Source organism: Artibeus jamaicensis, unplaced genomic scaffold (genome assembly GCF_021234435.1).
Source record: "Artibeus jamaicensis isolate MK-2021 breed Jamaican fruit bat unplaced genomic scaffold, CSHL_Jam_final contig_76, whole genome shotgun sequence".
Lineage (NCBI taxonomy): Eukaryota > Metazoa > Chordata > Mammalia > Chiroptera > Phyllostomidae > Artibeus > Artibeus jamaicensis.
Window position 1 is genome coordinate 14,508,600 of NW_026521954.1, and position 17,327 is coordinate 14,525,926.

General features: G+C 37.0%; 1 protein-coding gene across 3 annotated transcripts in view; it reads left to right on the top strand.

Annotated features, from left to right (window-relative positions):
• PPARGC1A (PPARG coactivator 1 alpha) overlaps positions 1 to 17,327 on the top strand; it is a 111,886-nt gene that overhangs the window by 67,913 nt on the left and 26,646 nt on the right. For all 3 annotated transcript variants that reach the window (XM_053672319.1, XM_053672318.1, XM_053672320.1), the window contains exons 3-7: positions 3,283 to 3,477; positions 5,287 to 5,409; positions 6,270 to 6,474; positions 10,379 to 10,424; positions 10,534 to 10,607. In XM_053672319.1, the coding sequence (XP_053528294.1) occupies positions 3,283 to 3,477; positions 5,287 to 5,409; positions 6,270 to 6,474; positions 10,379 to 10,424; positions 10,534 to 10,607 (643 nt within the window). The remainder of the gene's footprint in view (positions 1 to 3,282; positions 3,478 to 5,286; positions 5,410 to 6,269; positions 6,475 to 10,378; positions 10,425 to 10,533; positions 10,608 to 17,327) is intronic.

Consider the following 17,327-nt stretch of genomic DNA (forward strand, 5'->3'; position numbering starts at 1 on the left):
TCACATCCATTGCCTTCTTGGGGGTGTTTGTTGAAACTCATGTGAACTATTCAAAATTACCATGGTTAGAAGCCGTGTCCACTTAAGTTTAGATGTAGGAATATCTGTTGGGCTTCCACAGAAAAGTATGCTTGATATAGATCAGACTTTCCACATATAGATCAGACTTTCCACCGCCACCCAACCCCATTCTTTTATAGTTAAAGAAAACAGAGAATTTGAAATAATAACATTCTTTTCTTCTTTGGTTCAAGAACAACTGTCCTAAAGTAATAGGCCTTGGAGCACCTCTTAAAGTCATCCACATATAGGGCTGATAATGAGAAGGTTTAAACTACTTCTGATGGACCCTGACTGTAAACAGTGATTAAAGCCCTACTGATCCACACTAGTCGAATACCAGCCCCTCTACGGACATACCCCAAGATGCACACGATTCTAATCTTCCATCCCACAACACTCTCCTCCTCCTCATGTTTCCAGTGGAGAGGAGAATTAAAATAGTTGGTGGTTTCATCAGATGTCATAAATTAATTATAACATTATCAAGCTCCAGTGTCTCTGCCGTTGTATTTGGTTTACATTCACCCTGGCTTATTAACAAAATTGGAAAAAACTAGTTAATATAAGTGTTCTTTGTCATTTTGACTTGACTGGAATTATTGTGGTTTGTTTACACCAGGGATAAAACTAAGGCGCTATTGTATTATGTGATTGAAAGCAAATAGAGACTTGTAATATTGCAGAAAAGCAAACACAACATTTAAATTAGGGTAAACAAAATTGCTCATCTTCTAGTAAATATTCTTGACTATTTTTTCTTGAACAATTTTAAACTTGAAATAAACTGTTATAAAATTGGGGTACTTAGGAAAAAAATGTCCAATTGACTGAAAGTGTGCATGTTTATGTGTGTGTCTGAGACATTTTCAAAATTATCTTAATTAGATAGTATGGAGATATTTACATTAATGTAAATTTCATGACTTAGGGATATTTAAAATATTATATATTTAATTGAATTATGATTTTTATTTAGGACAGTTTAATAACCTGGTTTGATATTTTTGGTATGAGGTGAAATTTAAATTAAAATAAAAAGAAGATTGGAGCCCTGGCTGGTGTGGCTCAGTGGATTGAGCGCGGGCCTGGGAACCAAGCAACCATGGTTCGATTCCCAGTCAGGGCACATGCCTGGGTTGCAGGCCAGTTCTCTCCCTCTCTCCTTCCTATCCCCTCTAAAGATAAATAAATAAAATCTTTAAAAAAAAAAAAAAAAGAAGATTGGAATCTTTGGTTACCAAATCACAATTCTGGCTAGAAAATAAGGAAGTGTCATTTCAGTGTCTTTATTATTAAAATTACATTGTCCAAAAAAACTGAGGGAAGAAGAAGGGTGTTCAGTGAGGTTTTACTATTGAATTAAGCAATTTGGATTTTAAGGAAATGGTCAGTTTATGGAAGGATGAGGAACCATTTTGAAGCGAACATTATATCCCTTCTGACTGGGCTTCACCTTGTGCATTAGAGTCTTAATCACAGAGTTGTCACCCCAGTCAGAACATCAAGTCCAGTCCAGCGGCATGAGGGAGAAGCCATATGCAAATGCAGAAAAATGCCCAGTGGAGTCTTCTGTGAATAGCAAAAAGCTCTTATTAGCCTCTTGAATTAAAAAAAAAAAAAAAGTCTGGATGCTCATCAGTAATGAGGAAAAACAATTTTTAATGTAAAAATAGAATGTACACCTGATAAAGGCCTAATTTCTCTAGTAATACATTTTGATTTTCTGATTAGCTGTCTTAGTTTGTGATTCTTGTAATTTTGTCAGGTCAATTAACTGGAGTTCAGTGCTGGAGAGAAAGGAAGTTTGGGCCCCACTGGCTTCTTTAGATGTCAGCAGCTTTGCTGCATTTTGTAATGGAACCTATTTGAGACAGTTTAGCTATTGTTAGGGTCATAGCATACTGAAATTTCTTAAAAAGTTCAAATTGGACAAACAATGTGAAGTGCTGAAAGAAGGGGAAAAGTAATATACACAACATATATTCTATGCCATAAATACAGACCAATGAATTATTTATTCAGCAAGTAATCAGTAACTACACCCATACTCTGTGCCCGGTGTTGGTTGCCTAGGTGCATGAATATGGCACATTGCCCTATAAAAATGGTGCACATGTTCCAGTTTGGGAAATCTTGAAAGTACTGAACTTGATATTATTTTTTATAATACACTGCTGTTTACAGGTTCTTCCCTTCCATTGTAGTAGAAGGTCTGAGTTTTACCTTGTTTCTTTTTGTACCTTCAACATCTAACATGGTCTTGACATAGATGAGGTGTTCGAAAATATTTGTGCAGTGAATAAGTGAACATGACCTTTCCAAGGGTGTGTTGGTGGGAATGGATGTGGGAAGATGAGTTAGAGTCTGTTTGGAGGAGCCCCCATTAGAAGTGAGTTTGCCTGAGAATTGTACCCCTGGCCTCAAGAAATGAATGCCTTCAAGAGATGTTACAAAGTAAGAATGTATTTAGTGATGGGACAGAGAGAGAGGACTCAAGGTAGTTCCAGCGTTTAGGTCTGAAGAATTGTTCCCCAAACGTGAGAAGTCAAGAGAAACAGTAATTTTGCCATGAAAGGTCGTAAGTTTGGGTTCTGGAGATGAGGGAGCTATTCTCAGGTAGAAATGTCCAGGATACAGTGATAGATGTACAACCAAAGTTGGGAAAGACGTTAGGGGAAAAAATATGTAAAATATGAAGGGTTCAGTGATGACACTGTGATTGAAATCATCAAAGTGTATGGTTTCTCCTGGTGTAGTTTTGGTTTCTGGTGATGTTTATAGCATTCTATGCATTTTGGCAGGTAGGCTGTCGAGATTGAAATGCATATGTGAAGGTGAAGTGGATGGTGGTTAAAATTCTCTTGGGTCCTGCAACTCTAAATCATCTAGTAGTTAGGGAAGTTAAGACACAGACATGTGGAAAATGACCGTGGACAAGACACAATTGTATACAGCCACATTAGGCACTGACATAATACATTGCTAAGTTGGACAGCTGGACAATCAGAAATTGGTACAGTAGAGGTACTAATTAATTGTGTGTTTCAGACCAAAACTGAATTAGGAGTTTGAGGAAGACACGATCTTTGCGTTCTGGCATGAACATTCAAATTTCATGTATCGTTTACTCATTTGGCTAAACATGTTCAATCTACGCTATTAATAGCGTTACCCATCTCCCAATGTCCACTCACATCTTCTGTCTTTCTGTTTTTGCAGAAGATAGATGAAGAAAATGAGGCGAACTTGCTAGCAGTCCTCACAGAGACACTGGACAGCCTCCCTGTGGATGAAGACGGATTGCCCTCATTTGATGCACTGACAGATGGAGATGTGACCACTGAGAATGAGGCTAGTCCTTCCTCCATGCCTGACGGCACCCCTCCGCCTCAGGAGGCCGAAGAGCCGTCTCTAGTAAGAACCCTTCCTACTGTTTAACAGGAATTGGAGTTGCCTCTGGCTACCCGCTGCATGGGTATGATGTAGGAACAATAAGGTCTGGATTTTTAATTGGGACTGATGCCGAAAGAATCCCCCAGCACCCTCGGAGTTGCATATTCTGCAATTCTGTGTTTACTATGATTGATAATAGAGTCTTCCTGTGATCTTACTGCATTTTTAGAATTATTGCGCCTATGAGTGTGTGTTTACTTCTTAGTATTATTTATGTTCATAGTAGAAATTTAGTAAATGTGAACAACCAAAAAAATTAGACTAAAAATTCATCTATAATTTCTAATAACTTGTAATATGCAAATTATTGCAATCTCCTCTTTTGTTAAGATATATCATCAATAAGTTTGTGAGTTTTAAATGTGCTCATTATTTTTAATGGTTGTATAGTATTTTATTATTTGAAGATATCCTGATTTATTAAGCAATCCCTATGGTTTAGATATTTAGTCTTTCCCCCCCACTTTTTACTATCATAAATTGTATTATAATTGACATATTTGTAGTTCTATTCTTATGTATAAAATTCTAAAAATAGAAGGTATATCAAGGGTTTGTGATATTTTAAGGATTTGCATCCATAATTCTTACGAAGATTGAAAAACAATAGCACATTTGCAACCAAAGTTACAAAAATTTTGGTAAGGAATGAAGAGTAAATTTGTTGGGAATGAAGGGTGAATTTTCTTTTCAGTGCAGTGCTTGACCAGAATTTTATTAGTTCTGAGACACGGATTTACCTTCTCATCTGTGGTAACCATTTGTCATTTGCTGTAAATCTGATATGAGAACATACTATGTAAATTACAGAATACCATCTTCCAAACTTTACTAATGTGCTTTGACATGCCATTTAGAGGTTATTTCTTCTCATTTCTAAATTTTTAAATGTTAAAAGCACTCTGTGTAAACAGATGGAGATCCTATTTGAATCTCTTGCCTTCTGAGAATTCTAGTCTGGGAGAAAATATCTCATAAGTGATTGTTATGTATTTCCTAATTTCTCCAATTTTCAGTATAGTTGTCTTTGCTGTCTAGGACTCCATTTTTTAGCATTGATACCAGATGATTTTCATTCACACAATGGGTTCAGCCGGGAGGCGTGGTTGACCTAGAGTCATGCTACGGAGTCCAAGCAGGGAGGTCCTGGAAGGCCCTCAACTCAACCAAAGGAGCAGAGGTCAAGAGACAGTCAATGCTTTGCCTGGACCAAAATCCACATCTCCAGTCTCTGGCTACTCACACATCTTCTTCAGTGATAGCCCCTCTTTTATCCAAATGTCCTTTGAATCAGTGAAGTGGTGTACTTGACTCTGCAACTTGATTCAAAACACCACAGGATCTTTTCTTTATTGCCACTTGGTAAATTTGGATTATTCAGGGGAAAATGTCTATATATTCCATCTCCACTCCCCAAGTCCTCATTGAGCAAGGCAGTTTTTCTCACCTAGTCATGATTTGGAAGTCCTTTTAGGAAGATCCTTTTGCCTTTTTTATGTAAAAGAAAAATTTAGGTAGTAATACTAAGTCTTGACTGTAGGAAAAGGAAATCCTTTACAGTTGGTGGTGTGATGCCAAAGTTTTTTTTTACTTATTAAAAAGAAATTTTTGTTAGTGCTTTTGTGGTAAGGGGTGATGTAATTAAAGAGTAATAGAATTACTTTTTATAGTAAAAATTAATTAATTTTAAGGTTAAAATATTAATAACTCATTCGAATTCTTAGATGACTTATAATTTTCTTGCTTTCCCCTTCTCTGATATTCTTCTAGCTCAAGAAGCTCTTACTGGCACCAGCCAACACTCAGCTAAGTTATAATGAATGCAGTGGTCTCAGTGCCCAGAACCATGCAAACCATAATCACAGGATCAGAACAAACCCTGCAGTCGTTAAGGTACAAAAGTAAACTTCTTAACACAGGAGGGGAGGTAACAAAGGGTTTTTGCTTGAAGCTATCAAACAAATTGTAGTTTTATTTGTATGTGTTCATTCTGCTGGGATCCTGCAGCTGCTTCAGGATGGTAAAACCGATTTTGAAATGAGTTTTCAAAAGCTGCACGCTCACTCATTTAAACTAGGGAGAGTTCATTTGTCTTTGGACAATTGGAATGGAGGGTCCACCGTCTGTTACTCCTTGCCCACTTTGTGAATACGTGCAGCAATGCGGGCTAGGCTTTAATTGGCTGATAGGCTGGTATTATCTATAAGTGACTTTAAGATGCAGGATTGCCATTTTGCCAGCTGTCTAACCTGAGAAAGATTGCTCCAGAATCACCGTGAAAGATCTATCTCTGCCATTAATTGGATGGAATGCTGGCAATGACATAATTCGGTTAGCGGGCTGTATTAAACAATGTTTGTCTTGCCATTCACTCTGAGTGAAAAGGGAGCGTTAAGGGGTACTTAAGAGAATTGTGAATACTGGGCTCTAGCAATCAGTAGCAAATTAAGGTTTAAACCAGCTTATTTTTTTTTTATTCACAGTAAAGGCGCTATAGGGTCTTGTTAGTTACATGTTGCTGAGTAAGAACATTGAAATGTAGGAGAAATGAAATAAAAAGCTGCATAAATGTCATTTAGGAATTTTAAATGTAATTTTCTTCCCTTGTTCTGCAAACAATTATTCACAGCTCATAGATCCAGTACACTTAGACTGAACACTTCATTGAAAATCTCATCTCTTCAGAAAACCTATATCCATTCTGCTAAGGCTCGGTTCACTAATTTTAGCCTTCTCTACGCCTTGTTTTTAAGACCGAGAATTCATGGAGCAATAAAGCGAAGAGCATTTGTCAACAACAGAAGCCACAGAGACGTCCCTGCTCAGAGCTTCTCAAGTATCTGACCACAAACGATGACCCTCCTCACACCAAACCCGCAGAGACCAGGAACAGCAGCAGAGACAAATGCACCTCCAAAAAGAAGTCCCACACACAACCACAGTCGCAGCATTTACAAGGTAGGCTGGGGACCAAAGGCAAAAGCCGCAGGTACCGGGGCTGAAGATGCCCAGACTTCGGGCTTCCTTTCCCATGGTGTCTCTCTGGAAAGAGAATTCAGCACTTCATTATAGATGGGGGAAAAAAATCCTTCCTTGGACACAGGTTGAACATATCCTATTTAGCTGATATGCAGCCCGATTCACAATCACCAAATGGTACCTGAAATGTCAGCGGGATGGAGAGGGGGTGACAAAGTAGGGAGCATTGTAGCCCAGAGAGCATTTCACGTGAACTCCAAAATGCTGAGAAAACTGAAGTTCTCAGCAAGCTGGGCTAGGCAATTCATTACACAGCTTTTGTTTTTCCCCCCTTTCAATAATGGAACAAATAAGGCGTTGTTGATGTGCTGTGTATATACGTTAAGGAACTGTAGATAGCAAATATACAGCGTCTTGTGATTAAGTGCATTCCTCCCCCCCCTTTTTAAAAGAGTAGTTGTTAGGCTCATAGATTTTATTTTGTAAATAAGAATTTGGGAATTCCTAGAATGTTTTAAATTTGTGGTCTATCTTAAAAAACACTGCCTGAATTAAATGAAACATCTAAGTTGATCTTTTATTATCCCTCTATGTCACTAGAAGGCTGGCACTTCTGAGGCAGATCGGGTGATTTGGGGAAAACCTCTCTTGGCAGAAAGATAATTTTCTTCCCTTTTGGCTCCTTCTTTCAAAATAGTCTAGTTTTAGAGGCCTAAAAAGAACTTACTGAAAGTTACTGTTGCTTTAAAATATTCCAGTTTCCAAGTGCACTTGACCTTTACCCCTGTAATGGAAGTAGGCCTATTCTAATAAAGCATTTATAAACACCCACCTTCTTTTCCTTTTGTTTTTCCCAACTTCCCCGTCCAGCTGCAGAGCGGTAGCCCCTCATCCATGTTTTGAGCCATGATTATTTTGCAAAGGTATGCTGTTGCTGCTGCTTTTCAACAACGTTTTCTTTCCCAGTGTTGTGACTCTTCCCCTCTCATCCCCACCTCGCCATAAACCCAGCATTTTCTGGAGCTTTTCTTTCATGTTTTAAATTGGCTCCCAGTTAGGTTACCTGTTCCTTTCTGTCAGTTCAGGGAAATAGAAACGTATGTATCAAAAGGAGACAAATTCTCTTAGCTTGTTAGGCTCTGATTGGCTTCTCACTCACTCTCTGGAAGAGTTTTCTCTAGAGCAGAACCAGCCATGCCGGGGGGCAGGGGTGGGGGATGGCAAGGTGGGGGTGGGACTCCTGGCTGTGGAAGGCCCAGGTGAAGGGAAGCCCGCTGGGCTCACTCTTCCCCTCCTGCTGGTCACGGGTCATTTTCTGGAGCTGAATGTGAAGTGAGCCCCTCAAAGCCTTGTAGTCAGTGAACCCAGCCCAGCGGCCTTTATAAAGATTTTTTAAAAAACTTTAATTGGTCCTTTTGGATTTTGAGGTTCTTTTTTTTTTTAATTTTTAAACTTGCTTACCACGAAATATTAATGTAAACTGTTACAAATGATGGCCATGAGGAATTCAATTGGAAGGAATATTCTTTAGAAGAGGAGACATGCTGATTCTTTTAAAGGTATATGTTGTATGTGTGGTGCAGCATAAAAACTTACCTCGGAGTAAGCCCTTTGACAAATATATATATATTCTTGTAGTTATTAAAGGCCTAAAGGAAAATAAACATGACTGGCTGTTAACAGCCAACAAGAAATAAATGCTCAGCTTCAAGGATTATTTAAATTATTATTCAAAATTTGAAAATAAAAACTGTGTCAATTATTGGAGATGATAATTGAGAGGATTGACTGAGGTCACCTTTCTTAACCTGTTATAATTTTTTTGTCATGAACTGCCTATGTGCTTTTTGTAACATTATGGGGTCAAGTTCTTTTAAGTCCCTTGGATAATGGTCTGGTCTTTGGCACAGCTTGTTGTCCCACTTACTTATTCATTCATTTGCTAATGTATTCATTCATCAAAAATATCATGATCTACCGAAAAAAGACGACTTCCTGCCCTCAGAGGATCATAGAGTCTCTGGTAACAGTGTGGAGTAAACTCAGAGCGACCCAAACCAATGCTCCTTTAGTGGTGGCTTTCATGAGCCTGGGCAGGTTGAAGGATTAGAATCTATGCATGGTTGAGTTATGCCCTTCTTATGGCCCTCATTTCCTGTTTACCTTTGATCCCGTTAAATATGGCTACTACCAATCCCTCTTTTTCCATTGCCTTTGGCCTTACCTGTACCCAAATATCAGAATTTGGGGAGTCTTCCTTTGAGCACTCCAGACAGCCTACTGTACACCTTGAAAACTGGAATTCTAGTGACTGATATTCAATGTACATTTATGTTGTGAGATAGTACATGGTTCGTATCTGGTGACATTTCTATAGAACCTGTATACATTATCTTAATTATTAGTTGAGTACTATAAAATTAGGTAACATTTTTTCATAAGGTGCTCTTTTTGAAAGGCTCATTATAACAGACATAGTAAGAAATTAATGTAAAATGAGTTTATTTATCTGTATATATGAAAAAGCCAATCAATCAATGTTTCTAATTTATAGAAGACAGCATGAGCTCTGAATTTCTGAATGCACATTGGAGAGATGATAAAACATTCCATTGTTTAAAAACTAAATCTAAGACTACAAACTAAATATGTAAATACTATTTATCCAAGTAAAGTACCTAATTTCAGCTTAATTTGGATGTAAATAATATTTTTACATTTCAAAAGACCTTAATTACTGGGGTTGATTCATTTACTGTAGTATCAGTTGGTTGCAGTTCCTTTGATAATTAGGAGAAAGAAAGCATTCTGGACAAACTCTGCCAGTGACTAGTTTTATGGCTCTGGCAATATCATTTAGCATTTCAAAAGATTTTTTTAGGGTTTTCACCCATAAAATAAAGAAGTTTATTTTAAAGACTTTTTTTGATTTCAGTTCCATGGTTTTCATTGCATAAAGGACTATCTCTTGACCTTTGGAAAGCAGTTATTTTACTAAGGAAAAAATTGACATATGTATAAATGTATCTTCGTAGATAAGCATATATACATAATATATAGATATGTATCCCAAGGGCACATTTCGTCATGTTTTCTTCTCCTTCTGTTGAAAATACAATACCGCTGAAGAGAAGCAATAGAAATTTTGGAGTAAGAAGAAGAGTCTTACTTCACCCTTCATAATTGGGAAGTGCCTTCTGTAGGAGGTGAAATTTAGGAAGCGTAAAAGGAAGTAGATGAGCTCTCTTTGAAAATCCATGGGTCTCTCAGAGAAACATAATACAAGTAAAATGTGGCTACTGCCAATCCCTCGTCTTTACTCGTCTGTTCAATTTGGGGATCTGAACCCTTTTCCAACTGCCTGGGTCAATGTATACAACTCGCCATACCTCACAATTAATTTTCAGTGAGTGTAATGGTTATTGTGTGAGCTTTGGCCTTGTACAGATACCTAGTCTCAGGCTGGATATAAAATTATGCATTTTAGGGGAAAAATCAACTGAATATTCATAACGTTCTGTTGTCTTGTAGTTACTCTGCTCTTTTCTTATCTAAACAAGCCATGTACTGTATTCCAAATTAAAGTAGAAAACATTATTTCTCTCTGATGGTATGATACAAATGTTGTATCCTTAACAAGGAGGCTACATTTTTTTTTAATTTCTATTTTTGTTGGCATTTTGAACAATAGTTTCCTGATGCAAATATTGTGTGGAATTTTTCTTTAGCATAATGGACTGTTGTCTGACTTTGAGCCAATATTTAGAGATTTCCTTAATTTTGTTTTCCATTTTCCAGTTTCCAACATGACTGTTATAGAAAGAAAACAAATCTAAAAAAAACGCTCAATATCTCATAATTAGTTTCCTTTTTTTTCCTTTAGCCAAACCAACAACTTTATCGCTTCCTCTGACCCCAGAGTCACCAAAGTAAGTATTAAGAAACGTAACCATTTTCAGAAAGGGAAGGGGGTTCTAATACATTTGGCTACAGCAACTCCATTTCAGTTTGTTTTTATAAATGTGCCATATCTTCCAGTGACCCCAAGGGTTCCCCATTTGAGAACAAGACTATTGAACGAACCTTAAGTGTGGAACTCTCTGGAACTGCAGGTGAGCCTTATATTTCACTGGAAATTGTGTGGATGTGTGTGTATAAAACATATATTACATAGGAGAGTGTTTCCCTTATGTGATTAATGAGATTAATAGAGAACAAACAACATTTGGATATGAAGTTATCTATTTGTATTTCTAGTTGTTTATTTTTTTTAAGGAGAAAACATTATGGGTTGGACTTGAGGCAGAGTCTCTGACGTGCACAAAATAGAGCAAAAGTAGGTTTACGGCTGCGAGAATGTGAAACAGAGTCTATTTTTGTATTATCTATTCATTATTGTATTATTTTTCAGACAAACAACTGTAAACCTACCTTTGCCCCACCGTGTATATGTTACTGTTATAGATCCTCGGATAACCCTATTTTAGATTAAGACAGCAAAACTTGAGGAGGTAGAGAAACAAACATTTACTGATCTCTCACTCAATAAGTGTGCCAGGCATGTGCGTGGGCTTTTGGCTAATTTCACAAAACCTCATAAGGATGGTGGTAGTTTTCTCATTCTTAAGATGAGGAAATATGGTTCAGAGATTTGAGTAACTTGCCCATGATCAAGAGCTAGAAAGGCAGGAGAAATGGTTTGTAGCCAGGTTTACTCCTCCTGATGCTTCACTTGGAATGTTTTCTCACTGTTCGGTGTACCTAACAGTGTAATGCTCTCCTCTGTATGTTACCATTTTAATATCTTTTCAGCCAAGGAGAAAAATGAAAATATGCCCATTCACCAATACAAAACGTTCTTATATGTATTTTAAAGAAGAGCTATTTTCTCCACCATTTGGACTTCTGAACTCATTTAGCCAGTCTTGACTTCACATACTGAAGAGGAAGGAGCCCTAAAAACTTGGACTGACCTCTGAGAAACGTACCAAAGCAGAGTTCTAAAGCCGGCTTCTGAGTTGGTTATAAATGGTGTCTTTGCACAAGTGCTTTAAGTTTAGGTCCTTGAACCCCACCAGAAAGTGAATCTTAGGATGTCTGAACAAGAAGTTCCTTGGCTCTGGCCATTGCTGATAAGGGTAAAGGAACAGTAAGTTAAATGAGATGCTTTGAACCAGAACTGTGGTGCCTACACACACCGTGGCCATTGTTGCTGTTTAATTTCACACTTTGAGTTTGCTAAATTACCTTCTTATGAAAGGTCTATTGCGTGATTGCATGATTTGGTAAAGCAGTAGAGTAGTCAATTTCATGGTATTTATATATGTTTTATATGTGTGTGTATGTAGACATATACACACATATATACCCTTATATCTTTATATGCATATATGCATACACACATATATATCTGCTTATAAGCATATACATAGTTTAAATAAATTATCATTTATATATATGATCATAAGTTACTTGTGGGTATATATTATATATTATATGCAGTAGAGATCTTCACATCTGACCAATGAGAATGAGTATTTGGTCGGTTTATCTAAACAGTTGATTAAAGTATACACTGTTTTGTCATTTTACTTTTGCTTAAAAGAAATATACATAAAAAAATAACACTTTTGGTAAAAGACAGATCTTTACTTTGAGCTTAAATGTGCTGACTGGGATTTATTCATCTTTTTGGGCACAAACCTCACTGACCGCATCATAGATGATCCCACTTTTTGTTTTTCACTCTTTGAAAAAAAAGTCTTAGGCATTTGTGTGGTTGTGTGAGTGAAGGAACATTCTAGAGTTTTATGACTTTTGTAGAAATGATACCGTAATTCCCATGTCTTCTCAGCGTTTTCCATAGCACCCATCTGCAGCTAAATTGGCAACCCTTCTTTTAGTCTTCATTGGGTCCTTTTATTGAAACAACACTTTTCTTACTGATATTTTGTATTAATTTACATAATATTTTATTCTCTTACATAATTTTAGTCATCAGTGTAGTGGACATTGACTGGTTTGGGAAAATGCCCTACGGTGACTTAGAGAAACAAGTTAACTGAAAGGAATGTGTTAACTAGGAATGTTCAGAATGTTGTACTTGTCAGTTACTTGTTGTATTAGTCAGTAACTTGTTGTATTAATCAGTTAAGAGAGGACTGAGAAAGCTTCCGTGGTTATGGTAAAACTAAGCTTTGTCTTAAAGAAACACTTTTTATTGCTCTCTGATTATAAATAATGAAGTTTACTATGAAAATATCAGTAATATAGGCTGGTAGAGAAATTATTCAGAGTTCTAAGATGCAAAGATACCATTTTCTAAGATACCATTGTTTTCTATGGATATTTTAATATATTTGTGATTATTTTGTACATGTATATGTAATTTTACATCCAGATTTTTCCATTACATTTTAAAAAGGACTTTTGTATTATCATGACCCTTTATTATTAAGCTTTTAGAATACTGTGTAACCTTCATTTGAGTGGGTATTTCTAAATTTACTTATTCATACTCCTACTCTTATACATTTAGGTTGTTACCAATTTGAAATAGCATTGCAGGGGAAATCTTCATTCATAAAATTTTTTATTATTTTTCTCAAAATAAATTTCTAGTAGTTATTCATACTGAGTATAAGGCTGTGAATATCTTGGGGGCTTTGTGATATATGTTGCTATACTGCTTTACAAAAGGGGGGTTTCCATTTATAGTCCTATTAGTACTCTGTGGATATACTTGCTTTATTTCATCCTTGCTACCATTGGGTGTCTTCATTTTTAAAATGTTTTGTTAATTTATATGTATGAGCACATCATTTAAATTGCATGTCTTTTATTAATGACATTATGTTGTTATAAAAAAACTTACTTTGATATATTTTTGCCAGAAGTTTTAATATTTCTTTTATTGTTAATACATAATTTTAAATAATTTAGTTATAATTTTGATAAGTAGTGACCTACACTATTAAAAGGCAAGTAGGGATTTACAGAAAATACTTTTTAAAATACTTATAATCTTTAAAAATATGTACAATGGATTTATTTCTGTCAGAGAACCAGAATTCACCTTACTAGTTTAAATCCTTTTTTCTTGGTGCTTTAAAAGATTATTTGGTACAATGGAAAACAGTTTAACAACACATTTTTCATATTACCTGTTCTTGCAAAATGCTAGGTCTTGCTGGATAAAGTGCAGCAAGAGTCAGACATAGAGATTAATTCATGGAGCATACTACTTGGCCTATAGTAGCTGCTAAGTAAATGATACCGTGTTTAATATGGGATCTTGTAGGCTGTTGGGAGAAAAGAACACATGTATAAGAAGTACGAAGGGAAAATATTACTTATTGTGTGTAACATTTGGTTACCTCATAAGAAAGGTGGCACAGAGGCTGGTTTGGAGTTTGTTGGTTGTAAGTGTGAAGGTGCAAATTAGAGAAGCTGAGGCAGGGCCCAACTGCATGGAAGAAGAGAAGGAATTTGAAGCTGTTGGAAAGCAGGGGACGAGGAGAAACTTGGAGGATGCTCCAGAAAGCTGGGAGAAGTTTGGAACCTGCCTGGACAGTGGTACCTGGAGGAGGAGCAGGGTGAAAGAGAGTTTTATTTTGCCTTTTTTTGTAGAAGTATTATAAGGGTTTGAAATGTGTGATGTTTAGGATCTCCATTTCCTCTGGAAATCTTGAGTAAAATTTGTTGTGTAGTAGACACTAATCATGCCTCAGAGAATCACCAAAGGGAGGAAAGAAGTTATCAAAAGGAACCCTGTAACAAGGCAAGTTCTACACAATGACTGCAGAAGATTGAAAAAAAATATGAAGACAGTTCAGGACTGACAGAAGCATTAAGACAAATACCATTATGCAGTGAGTGAGTGAGTGGGGTGATCCATGGGAAAGTATTTAGAAGAAATTGGGTTCTCCACGGGTTAAGCTGGGGAGCCTTAGGGGAGAAAAATATGTGCATCAGATTTTAAAGTGTACGGGTGGAAAGGGGAGAAGATATTGCTGGAGCAGAAACAAGGAAGCAGGAAATCAAAGAGAAGTTTAGGTAAGAAGGAATTTGGCGTGGGCAGTGAAATCAGTAGAGAACTATGCAAGATAACGCAGATACTTTCCCTCCTTTGTCTCTTTATTTCTAGGACTCTTTTTCAGTATCCTTAATCTTCTCTGGGTCTCAGAGTCCTCAGTTTTAAAACCCTATTTACGATTCCCAAATGAAATTACTGTTTGACTCAAAAGACTAAATTATAGGTTGAAACATAAAATCAACAGTATTCAGCCATTTTTGACACACAAAAATGGCAATTTCGTGTGGTTTAACCTGAACCAATACACTTTATAAGCAGCGACACTCCAAATAAAAGTAATTTATTATGAATTTTAAACACAACATAGCTTAGTGAAGTTATGAGGAACCTTGGCTGGGATACTGGACTAATCTAAGTTCAAGTTCTGATCTAACCCTACCTAGCTGTCTGGCTTTTGGCCAACTTAATGAACTTCTGTAAGACTCAGGATCCTTAGGCATCAGATGAAAATAATAACCATAGCTACATTTTATTGAGTCACCATGAGGGTTAAATGAGGTAAAACATGAAAACGTCTTAGTCCAGTATCAGCATATATGTGTTTAATAAATATTAGCTATTTAACTACTAATTCTATGTTAACTTTATCTACTAAGGTCATTGTATCTCGTAGTTCATCTTCTCAGCTTTTGATTATCTTTACCTGCTTCCTTTCATTAAATTAATGTTATCTCCTCTCTGGCACTCTCATACATGAAATTATCTATTTTTTTTCCTTTTTTTGTGGCAAAGTCCCCTGAATTCTCCATGAATTGAACATACCCTCTTTTGGGTGTGGGTGTAAGATTTACCAAATAAGGGTAGAAAAATCTCCTCTTTGATATTCTCTCGACAGCAGCTACTACATCTGCCATTACTATAAATTCTGGAGGTTGGGCACTTCCTAAGAGCACCTCACCTTTTTGACGCCCTGCCCATTCAATTGTTGAAGAAAAAGTTGTATGTTGATTTTAGCTCTGTGGTGAACCCTGGGTTCAAAGCAGGTCTGTCTGGCTAAACATTTTGTTTCTTTCCTGAAGCCTGAATTTTAAAGGTAGTAGTAGACATCTGTTATGTTAAACAGGTTCATTCCACTTGCGGAGTGTCATTGACTGGTATTGGCTGCCAGGAGCATTGTGTTGAGAAGAATTCTGAAGGCCAGGTCTGTGCTCAGTAGGAATGTCATGATCGATTAGTGATGTCTGCCACACATGCAGCAGGGCAGTGGTGGACAGGGTAGGAACAGTGTTCACGTTGTTGATTTGTTGATCCTTGATCTACACACACTTAATCTGTTTGGTTGTGGCGGAAGAATTGCATCAAGCTGTTGCCCAAGCCTTTCTGGGGTCTTGTTTTTCTTTACTCTCACATGTTTGTGAAATGTTCCAAACATCGAAGTGGAAATATAAAGAGTCAACAAAATTCTAAGACCTCCTGAATAATCCCTCTGTCCCATCTGCAGCATCTCTGGGAGACAGGAGGGATGAGATAGGAAGTTTGCTTTATTAGGTATTGCCAGCTGCTCTGACTTTTGTGATCGTCCCAAACTAGTTCATTCTGGCTGGTAAAAAAAAACCACTTCTCTTTTACAGGTGTAAAAACTAATTTGATTTCAAAATAGCTGTTAGTAAAGCAACATGAGAGGAAAGAGAATGCTCTTTTGGCAGAAGGCGTTCAAATCTATTGCATATGGAGATTTTCGGAGCGCTAGACTTTTTGTTTCTCAAATGGGGATGGCAAAGCAATGTCAGCTGAACAAGATGATGGTTTTAACCATAAGACATGAAGACATTTGGTTAGGGACCAGTGACTGATCCAAAATTTCATGGCTATGTATATGCATGTATATATGGCTATGGATATGTAAATTATTTTTATTGTTAGCAATCCAAAAGCGATAAAAAGCAATATAACTAATTTTAGGGAAATGAGAAAAGCAGAATAATCAACGATCCCATCACTGTGACATGCTAGGTCTCAGCAATATAGCACTGATATATTTCCCCCTCGTCAGGGCTGTGATGATGGTGGACATGTGATTTTATGTTATTTATTTGTCACCTAATGGTTTCCCTTGATTTATAAATGGGGAAGTGCACTTCAATAAACATGTATTTAAAAAAAACACTCACTAACCAATCAATTTTTAACTTTTCAATCTTCTTTATGTAGAGTTTTATGTTTTCTTTCTTGGACTTCTTATTTAAAAGTTCATTGTGCTCTATGGAATATTGACAAACAGGATACATTTGTTCTGCCCTTTTGGTATATACTTCTTTTGCATGTGCCTTCTCTTTGGGGCAATAGAACAAAGCAAAATATGAGCGGTAGTCAGTAGTTTTAAAAGGAAAATCCCAGCGGCAGAGAACTGGAAAGTGATTTTGACAGGTCATATAACCCGTTCTTGTGCCTGAAGAATCTGAGGAGACACCCAGCAAATGCTCTTTACAGTGTTGTGCAGTGTCTGACACCTCTCACTGGCAGGGATTGCTTCCACACTTCAAACATATCCTTCATTTTTCTCTTGGTAGTCTCATTCTTCTTGACCCGACATGGGGAAAGATAATTCCTTTGTACCTCAGTTTTCTTCTCTGGAAATGGTACTGTTTTTCAAAAAATGGTATTTTTTTTCAAGCCAAGAATAACAAAGCAATTCCCCCCGTTCCCCCAGTACGAGCTTGGGAGGCTTTGGAGGTAGCTGGTGGTACTGCCAGGTCCTGCTCGCCCTCAGCTTGCTCCAGCCCCAGCTCTGCGTGAG